The 10,793-nt window shown below is 40.0% G+C and overlaps 1 protein-coding gene across 1 annotated transcript; it reads right to left on the bottom strand.

The window, feature by feature from the left end:
• Window positions 1–391: 391 nt before the first annotated feature.
• LOC128366365 (kelch-like protein 38) lies at window positions 392–2,623 on the bottom strand. Its single transcript, XM_053327051.1, has 4 exons — window positions 1,404–2,623; window positions 1,167–1,308; window positions 923–1,028; window positions 392–681 (listed from the first exon to the last, which is right to left on the bottom strand). The coding sequence occupies exons 1-4, from the start codon at window positions 2,621–2,623 to the stop codon at window positions 392–394; spliced, it is 1,758 nt and encodes a 585-aa protein (XP_053183026.1).
• Window positions 2,624–10,793: the final 8,170 nt, after the last annotated feature.

Here is a 10,793-nt window from a genome sequence, read left to right as displayed (position 1 = left end):
AGACAGATTAAGAAGGAGCTCTGCAGTGGGAAAACTTGTTTTCATAGGTGTGGGTTTCTAGTAAAAACATAGAAAAAGACGTGGAACATAGAAAAATACATTGTACTTATAAAAATGACTAAAATATCTTATATACATGAATATTTGAGTTACTTGAGATGGGCTTTAGTTAATTACTCAAGTATATCACTCATGAAAGTGAAAATAGTGGAGATCTGCAACACAATTAAAACACTATGTGCATATGTGCAATTAGTCATTTTTCACAGCATGATTACTTTCTAAATGACAGTCTTACATGTTTAAATGAATTGGTATTAAATGCATACCATTAAAATATGAATGAGTCCTGTAATACATGAAAGATTGAATCCTGCCCTTGCTTTCTCAGCTATGATTTTGCCCACGTTTGTGAAACACATGTCAAAGTCAGGGAGCCATGGTCAAACAGTTTGTATGGCAGAGCCCCCTTAGATGTCCAGGCGTCTGTCTTTGGGTCATAGCATTCAAAATTGTCAGAGTCCTCAATGACATCATGGCCATCGATGTATCGTCCGCCAGTGATGAAGAGTGTGTTATTGAGCACTGTGGCAGAGTGGTGCATCCTTCTCTCCTTCAGGTTGGCACACTTGATGAACCGGTTGGCCTTGGTGTCATATGCAATCACTCTTCTGGTGTATCCTGTGACAGGGAGGACATTAATATGAGGCGGGTGGCACATACTTACTTCTACGTACTAGTAGAATGCCGTGATGTAATTCTACAAACATATCAATATTACTGAAAAGCAGCAAAGACAATACGGTTCTCTTTATCTAGATGACTAAACAGAATTTAGTAATTTATTGCTGCATGTCTAAGTTTGAAAATAAAAATACCATTGTCTGTATGTTGATTCGTTAGATGTTATCATTGTAACTACCTCCAATAATGTATATTTTTTCATCAATAACGGCAGCCGGAGCAGACACATTCTTCACTGTTCTGTTCTCCATTGTAGACCACATGTTCCTGGCAATGTGATATACCTACAGAAGGGGAGAAGTGGTAGGGATGAAGAGAAATATATTTAGTAAATAGACGAGTGAAAATAGATAGGCAAATAAAGGAATAAAGTCTTAAACGACCACAAATACAAACAGTCAGTGGTGAACATTGAGTTTTACCTGTATTAGTCGGACTGGGTTCTGCATTGCATCTTCTCCTCCAAACATATAAATCCTCTGGTTAGTAGCAGCCACTGCAGGGTGCAGCACGGCCTTAGGCATGGGTGCCATATACTCCCATTGGTTGAACATACTGTTGTACCTGATAGTATTAAGAGATATGTTATTATCTGCTATATTTGTGTATTTTCTTCAGAATTGATAACCATGGTCAACATCAATAACATTCCATCTCACCTCTCCACACTGTCTGCCAGTCGTGTGTCAGGCCCGAGGCCACCAAGGGCAAAGATGAAATGAAGGTAAGAGACACTCTGGTGGGCAAAGCGTGGTTCTAGCATGGGCTCTGCTGTCCGCCACTCGTTTGTCTTGAGGGAGAGGGTGTAGACGCTTGTACTGACTTGGCTGTTCTTTATGTTTCTGGTCAGGCCTCCGATGACATACAGCACACTGTGGAGGGTGACATAAGCAGCTTTGTACAGACGGACGGGCAGTTTGGCCAACCACTGCCATTTCTGGCTCATCTCATCAAAGACTAGTGCTTCCCTTGATGTCCGCTCATTGTTCCTTCTCCCACCTACCACTACCAACTTGTCATGGTAGGTGTAACGCCTTGGTGCAACCCAAAGAGGTTTGAAGTCAACAGCCATGTCACTTAAGCATTTTGTGCTGACAGCAAACATGAGTCGTCGTACAGATTCAATGATCTCAGTGCAGAGGGTGGAAGACTGAATCAGAGGGTCATTGGCTATGAACTGAAAGAGGTAGGTGGGATGGATGTAGCGAAGGCGAACTTTCTTGAAAAGGTCGCTGATGGCTCCACGCCTGGATAAAGGATCATGGTGGATCCAAGCAACAAGTGTCTCAAAAACCTGCTCCTCCTCTGCGTGAAGACCATCATCCTCCAGGTATCCCATGAGCTCCGGTAAGGAGAGCTCACACAGATCCTCAGAGGCAGACACATCAGAGAAGCTCTTCATGGCCATCTCTTTTGCCTTGTCTCTTAAACTGTTACAATTCATGATCTCAGAGAGTCTTATCATGCTCAAACAGTTGTCTGGGCTCAGCTGCTGCTGGAGAAAGCTTGAGCAGGCCTCAAAAAGGCGACCATATTGCAACATGGAAGCTGCCTGCATCAGAGGCAGCACAATATCCATGCTGATACTAACGAGTCCAGTGTAAACATAGTCGATGACACGGCTCAGAATGGCTGACGTGACGCCCTTCAAGTTTATCTTGGTCTGCTGCCTCTCCATGAAGTTGTTGCAGAACATGGCTCTGAAGTAGGGGCTGCTGGAGACCAGGACATTGCGATGGCATGGCAACTCTGTGTTGTCTGAACACAGTAACACATCAGTCAGGATGCTCTGTTGTCTTAGTCTATTGAGTTGAAGTAGCAGGCTGGAGGACTGCTCCTTGTCTTTGTAGTGGAACATCTCGACTGCTGATCGATCCATACTGAGGAGAGAGATCATGTAACAGGCAACTGTTTAATATAGTATAAGTAGCTGTTTTATGACCCAGTTTACCAAAACCCGATTCAATATTAGATTATTAGGTCCTTTCTGCTTATAGGAATGAATAAAGATAAGCCCAGCATCAAAAGGTTGCGTTTTGTGCTTTCCATGGCTCTCATTCGTATGACATTTTAGGATTGACTATTACCCACATTGATTAAAATCCCTCATGAAACATTACTAAAAACAATCAGACAGAATTACCATTTTCATTTGTATAATACTACATGAATTTAGTTAGTATTATTTATCTGAGACATAATCTGCAAATATCTAAATGTCATTTTCCAAATGTAAAAGTCCAAATGTCTATTATACAGATGTACAAGTAGTCTGAAACCTGTTAAACTCATAACACTTACTTGGGCACATGGGCCCAATTCAGTACTGCTGCACTCATATATTGTATGAACTTTCATGAACAGGTCCTCTGTCTGTTCGATCATTTTGTGAGCAGATTACTACAGACACACCTGCATATCCAATTCTGTTATATTATCATGGGACCAGTGGTGCTTCTGTTGTGTAACAGAGTTTTATGTAGAGCCTCAAATTGATTTCTGTTTGCATTTTGGCTCTTAAACTGAATGAATCAGAACTGCAACCCCTCCCAATTGCATGCATTAGATATGAGTGCAAAATGTGCAAAAAGATAAAAAATAAATATATTACTCTACATTTAAATTTAAATTAAATTAACATTTATGTTTGATCAGTATTTCCATCAAATGTATTTAAAGAAAAATCAATGTCAGACTTCAGACACAGCAAAGGTGCTGCTTGTGATTCATGAAGACTTATTGGAATCCATCTCTTACCTTCTCCTCGTCTCTCTTTATGTGTTTTCTGGGGGTCCCACTGTGTTGTCGAAGCAAGAGCTCAGCAGAAAATATGATGTCTTGACATTTTCCTGTTCTTTCTTCCTCTTTCCTCTCGTGTAGATGCTGTGTGACTGTATGATCCAAAGTGGGACGTCTCTTTGTAGGAGCGTGTTGTGCACTGTTTGTTGTTATGGTCTCTTTCCACGAGGCCTCTGTGTACATTCCTAGCCTAAAAATAGAGCCCCTCTTTGGCAACACGGCAGCAGACTCACATGTGACATGAGAGAGTGTTTTCTCAGTATCTGTCTGAGTCCATCACTTCTATCTTCTATCTTTCCCTGTCTTTATCTGTCTGTCCCTCTTCCTCTAATATCATACTATCAGTCCAGTTCTTCCCCCTGAAAATATCTCTCCTTTCTTCTCTATAGCTCACATTCCTTTTCACTCCATCATGTCTGTCTCTGTCTGCCACATGATTGTAGCAGTAAAAACAGCACTGATACTTGATAACACTGATTTTGTTGGCTGCACACACTGTCGCCTGGCTGGTTGAACACACAGAGATACAAAAACAGGATTCAGTAGAAGCAACATAAACATAAAAATATGAATAGGAAAAGGAACAACCACATGTAAGACATATTGACTTTGACTGTTACAATACAAATAAGTCACCATGAGTCAGCCAGAGGCTTGGCTTAAGGGAGAAAAATGAGAAGAATCTTTGGTAGTCTTAAAGCTTAAAGGGTATTCATCCTTTGAGCATACATAAATATCCAAATTTCTTTCCCTATCTTCTGTCTTTGTTAAGCTCATTTCCATCACATTTGTTTCTCACGCTCACTGAAACAGATAAAGCTTATTCACTGCAGTACCAGCTTTTTGTATATCCCAGAAGGTAACAATACATTTGTTTGCCCTTTCCTTACAGCCGAAGAAGAAAGCAGCAGGCTGGGCTGTTTCATATAATGCGGGTGCACAAAACAACAAAACTAGAATGCATTCCATTTTCAATCATCACAGACGACACGACATGTTTGTCTTGGAGCTTGGCTCGTTTACTGAGCTCGGCAAATCAGAGCTAAACAGCTACTTGAGCTACCCCGACCATTAGAGCTCAGTTCAGTGTGAACTGCACACCACAATCACCAACGTCGCCCCCTAAACTACTTGTGCTCACAAACCATCTCAGTGGACAATCTGTCATTTTGTTGATTTGTTGCAGCAAATGCAAAAATAGAAAGACTGTGCATCAATGCAGACTGATATAATAGTGTGATATTGCACAGTGAGATCACAGTCTGCCAATGTGTGACGCTGTGCAACCAGGCCTGCTGTCATGTTGCAAGCAGTCAAAACTAAACAGCACCATCTAGTGTTTAAGGTTGCAAAAAAAACGATTTGACAATATGTGAAAGAATAAACAGCTCCCATTCTCCTTTGTGTCTTTGTCTTTTCACTGTTTTGTTATGGGTGTCTTTTAAAGAAAAATACACATTAAAGGTAGGCTAAATTCATAAAGGAAATTAGTCTATGCCATTTCAAGTTTGCCTATATCATGCATCAAAATGTCAAAAAAATAATATCTGAACTTTTTTGCTGGATGCTGACATTTGAATTATCTCACAGATCTGTGTAGTCAAGGGCAAAAGCTTAATCAGTGTTCACCCAGAATCGTGTTGTGTCATTTTTATAATCCATACTCTCATATTCAAAGCTGTGATTGCATCCTTTAAAGTGAAGCACATTGTCTGCTATCTCTGTTCCTTCACCTTGACAAAAGAGGACTCATTAATGTCTGCCTTAAGGCAACAACATATATTAAAAGTTAAGGCTTTGGCACACAGTATGCAGCAGAACATTTTCATGCAGCAGCATCACTGTTGCCACCCATCATCCGCCTGGTGCTGTGTCTTCATATCAGCAAATGATTATCTTCTCATAAGCACATGGTCTAATAGAGCCTACACCCAGGGGATTTAGATCTCACTGATTAGTATTGTGTGTGTGTGTGTGAGTGTGTGTGTGTGTGTGTGTGTGTGTGTGTGTGTGTGTGTGTGTGTGTGTGTGTGTGTTTGTGTGTGTGTGTGTGTGTGTGTGTGTGTGTGTGTGTGTGTGTGTGTGTGTGTGTGTGTGTGTGTGTGTGTGTGTGAAGGTCAGACAGCTCTCCTTGGACAAATAAAACACTATTTTAAAATAACATAGACAATGAGTTCACATTCAGTCTCATTTTCTGTTCTGTACTTCTCTTCCTTTGAACTGCACTCTACTCAGCAAAGGACATCAGGTAATTTAGGTTATTTTGTTTATACCCCTCTTGACCCTTGACCCTAAATGTTCAAGAAATTATTTTAAATGTTCTGTGATACGTGCACTAAAGAAAACTAAGAGCACTGGATATAAATATGTGAAAAGGCAGTCAACTCTATACAAGTCCAGATAATGACTCCCTTTCATTTGTATTTGCTCTAATAAGGCCTTTTTTAAATAAATCTGTTTCAAAGTGAATGAGACCCTTTGTATTAGCGCTGGTTAATGATATCCCACAGCTCCATCAGAGTTAAAAACCAATAAGGTATCATGCAGACAATTGATGTTTTTTAAATTATGGCGTTCCCAGCACATTTGAACTAGGTGTATTTTGTGTTTGACTCAGTATGTTTCCATCCTTCATTTAGAAGTTTCCTCCTGAATTTCTTTTGTGTTGTTCTGTGATAAATCTCAGGCTTGGATTGAAGTGTACTGGTTTGTCACTTTGTCATGTCTATTTAGATATTTTGCCTGAGCACTGGGGCACTTGTTCTGCGCTTGACTTAGCTTACAGGACAAACGAGCCTTGCTTCCACTGCAGAGTCAAACATAGCTATAGCTAGGGCTTGTGAATTGTAGCATTCACTTTTACATGAAAAAAAAAGATTGTCACTTGGTATCTGAGCTTTACAGCCTCAATATAAAGCTTTAGAAACACTTAGAGTTGAGTCATAAATTCCCCATTAGATTAAGTTCTAGTAGAGCAGTTAAAGATGACATGGCCCTTTCTTCTGTTAAGCTAAATTTGCACTGCAAATGCAGATTTTTTTTTCATTGTCATTCATCTGTAGGTGCATGGTGGTGTCTGAGAGCTGTTGATATGGCTCTGGCTCAGATGTTCAGTAAGATAAATGTATTAAATCTACAGGATGATTAGATATAAACTTAACTAAACACGCATATCCCATTTTGAAATGTAAACAGCAGTGAAAGATGTTTTAAGAAAACAGTTGGAGATGAGGAATTCAATCTAATTTTACAGTCTCTAGCTAGCTGATAGCCATTCAAACCAACATTATTGTATCCACTAGGTGTCAGACCAACATTATGCAAATCCACCCAGATGAAAAGCTCACATTGTCCCCTGTGACTTCCAAGAAGCTATAAAGGCTAAACTCAAGAGTCAGCGAGTAGGATGCATAAACCGGTGAGATGAGAATTGTTCCCCTATTATTTTAGCCATTTATAAACCAGCCTGAAATAACAGCTTCTATAAATACCAAGAAAGAAAATGAAACTATTAATCCACGCAGATATCTTTAAATTGTTTTTTTCTTATACTACATATATGGTGTGAAATTTAAAATGGCCATTTACTCAGGCGCAGGTAGCCAAAACAATTGAGACAGGCATTAAGAATCATGTGATAACCTCTTGAGTCAATCTGCCGTGGGCTATTACTCCCAGGCGCAAAGAGATCCATGCCAAGCAACACTGAAAGCAATAATCTAGCTTTGATGGAGAGACGTCCACATGTATAGATCAACAAAGAGCGAGAGAGAAAGAGGTTTGAAGAGCAGCCTATAGAGACAAAGAGAGAGCAGGGTAGAGTGGTGTGTGGTGGGAAGGTAAATGTGTGTGTGTGTGTGTGTGTGTGTGTGTGTGTGTGTGTGTGTGTGTGTGTGTGTGTGTGTGTGTGTGTACCAAGTATTCCTCCTGTTGTGGGGACATAAATCTGTATGTACATTTGGTACATTTGGGGTATAAAAATGATTAAAAGTTAAGGTTAGTTTAGTGTTATGTTATGGTCTCCAGGAAATGAATGAAAGTCACAACTGACTGTGTGTGTGTGTGTGTGTGAGTGTGTGTGTGTGCGTACATACGTACATACACACACGCTCCAGCACCGATGAGGTCTTAAAGGGCTTACAGTTAGCTGCTTAAAATTCTTCTGATGTAACCAACACAAGCAGGACATGTTATTCGGAGAAAAAAAGTGCTTTGTAGTAACATAAAATGTGGAGGTGCAGGGAGGGAAAAGCTTTGTATTTACTCATTGTGCCCTCGACTGTAGCTCTCCCAAGCTTCGTCTCTTGTTGGTATTGCGTCGCCACTGTGCAGCATGGCAGACGCAACCTCCCTTTATGTCTGCTCCAATAGAGTCAGTTACACTGCGTGTCATCGGAGGGTGTTTGTGGATATGCGTGTGCCTTCATGTGTGCTATACGTTGCTATGTTTGAGGGAGAGAGTGATGATTGTGTGTGCTTAAGTGTGTGTCTATGTGTGTGTGCAGCAGATATTGATATTCCACTTGCAGCAGAGGCTGAACCCAATGTCTTTAAAGTGTCAGGCCTCAGCAGCCAGCCAGGTGCACCCGAGGTACAGAAGAGAGAGGGCAAGTGAGGAACGGGAGCAAAGGAGTGAGATAGAAATATATAAAGAGAGAGGCCATAAAAGACAGCAGAAATACAAAGGGAGAAGAGATGAAGAGACAGACACAGAGAGAGGAAAGCGCTACTGAGAGGGAGAGAGACAAGAGGAGGGAAGGGAGAGAAAGAACACTTTGGCGGGTTTTCTGGAGGTGAAATTACTCAGATCTCTTTGAAGGCCTCGTCGTCTCCCTCTGTATTCTGGGCAACAGGCAGACAGACAGACAAACAGATGGACACAGAGGGAGTGGTGGATACAGTGAAAATGTCAGGTTTCAAAAGAGAGCAAATGAGTAGTTTTAAGTCGCAGCATGGGTCATCGAGTTCATGATAACACAAAAGAATAATTCCCAAAGCCATTAAACAGACCATTTAAAATATACTACAGGGATCTGATTGTGTGTCTACACAAATCTTGTCATACTTTACTCTATGGTATATTTGTAGTTCCTTGCTTGCTTGGTGATTCAAACAGCAGGTAAACATACTATTTCCAGTCAGTCTTTGTAAAGTACACTATGTTGAAAGGTAGATAACTGGTGCTTGAAGAGCAAGAACAAAAAGCACCAATCTCTAAAGGGGGTGGTAACAAGTTTCTGATGGCCAAGTTGAATTCCTATCTTTGTCAATTATAGGTATTTGCCAGGATTATTAAAGCCGCTCCATTCAAAGTTTTTAGACTGACAATGGATAAAATGACTACCTGTTCTCTGAAGGAAGTATTTGTTGGGTGGGTTTGTGCTGATGAACCAGCATAGAATTATCACCTGATTCTGCAGCTCTCCTCAGCTCTGTGGAGCGCTGTAGTCGAAGCCCACAATTTTACTGTTTTGACTCACTCTCTCATTAGGTTCCAGACACATCATGAAGCTGTTTCAATAAAAGACAGTGTTGACAACTACAGTATATATAACTGCATAACAATATACAATTTAAAAATGAAATGAGAACAGAATAAAATATGTGATGAAATATTTGAGAATATTTTCAGAAATGTTTACTTACATACTAGTTGAAGATTATCAACAAATATGATGCTAAATAAAGCTGTTTGTATGTTTTTAAATTATATTTTTCTAAAAATTGTACCTACATTTTCTTTACTTTTATTGTTTCTATAGTTCTTGATTAATTTTGTTTTATTCATGCAACTTGTATTTCTATGCTATAATATATATTTTTTAAATCCCAGGTATAACTGTACACTATATGCTGACAAAGATAGCAACTAGAGGTGACAAATAAAATAAAATAAAAACCTGAATAAATGAGCAGGCTAAAACTTAATGAATACAGATGCTTCCACACAGGTGCACTGTATGGTACAATTATCATCCAATCATGTTCTATGGCATGTATAAAACTGTTGAGCAGACCATGCTGATTCTGATTTTGAAAGATGTAAGTGACTTTGAAAGAGGGTTGATTGTTGGGGCACAGATGGCAGGAGCTTCAGTCACAAAGACTGTTCAACTGGCTGCTGTTTCAATAGGAACAGTGACTGAAGTGACATCTGCATTCAGATCTATGGGAAAGACTTCAATAAATATGGTCAGAAATCGTGGTTAACAGCACGAATGGCGAATGTGACGCTTGTGCGATTAGTGCAATGTGTAAGGAAAAACTAAAGATCAATTCTTCCTGAGGTGAGAAGGTCAATGCAGGATGTGACCAGACTGTATCAGTAAGAACAGTTTGTCAACAGTTAAATAGAGAGGGATATTATCGTAGGGTTACAGTACAAAACTACTCATTACAAAGATTAATCCACATTTGAGAGTTCAATGGTGCAAAAACAATAGACACTGGTCTACAGAGATGTTGAAAAAAGTGATGAGGTCAGATGAGTCATCCTTCACCTTATTCTCAACAACACGAAGAGAGCACTATAGGTGTGAATGCTTGATCTCTAGAGTGAGTGGATCCAGTATCCTTTGTTATACTGTGGAGGGCATTTTGCCGGCATGGTTTAGGTCCACTTGTCCCTTTAATGGAAAGGGTAATTGCAAATCAGTACAAAGTTGTTGTGAGAGATCACCTTTATCCTCCAATGAAACATTCCTATCCTCAAGTCTGTGGTCTCTTCCAGGATGACAATGTCCCATCCATAGTACACAAGGGGTCATTGAATGGTTTGATGAGTTGGTTTGATAAAAAAATTATGTGAGTCATAACTATTTGAACACCTATGGGAGATTTTGGACTGACGTGTTAGACAACGCTTTCCACCAATATTATCAAACACCAAATTATGGAATATCTTTTGGAAGAATGGTATTCATCCTGCCAGTAGAGTTCAGAGACTGTAGAATCAATGCCAAGGGGCACTGAAGCTGTTTTGGTGGTCCAACACTTTACAAAGACACTATTTATTGTTTGACTTTTATTTATCTTGCACAACTTCAGTACTCACTTTTTTAGGAACCTGCTGTTCATACTTTAAATAACACCTGGAAGCTGCCATGTACAACCACAGTCAAACCACGGTGGTGTTGGGGGAAGTGGTACTTTCTGGTGTATAACTTTATTTTTGTTGAAAGAATACCTCATAATGCCAAGCTCTCATCTCAGGCAGGGCCTTTCATTATTCTGAACTCCTCCTTCTCATT

This window comes from Scomber japonicus, chromosome 10 (assembly GCF_027409825.1).
Source record: "Scomber japonicus isolate fScoJap1 chromosome 10, fScoJap1.pri, whole genome shotgun sequence".
In the NCBI taxonomy this organism is placed as follows: Eukaryota; Metazoa; Chordata; class Actinopteri; order Scombriformes; family Scombridae; genus Scomber; species Scomber japonicus.
Note: the sequence above shows the minus strand (reverse complement) of the source record. Positions and strands in the feature narration are given on the sequence as shown.

Bases quoted from the DNA above. Each gene is read 5' to 3' on its own strand.
- LOC128366365 (XM_053327051.1), bottom strand. From the start codon at position 2,623: ATGGATCGATCAGCAGTCGAGATGTTCCACTACAAAGACAAGGAGCAG. The intron at 1,309-1,403 runs GTGAGATGGAAT...TAATACTATCAG, and splicing joins CTGGCAGACAGTGTGGAGAG to GTACAACAGTATGTTCAACC. The intron at 1,029-1,166 runs GTAAAACTCAAT...CCCCTTCTGTAG, and splicing joins ACCCAGTCCGACTAATACAG to GTATATCACATTGCCAGGAA.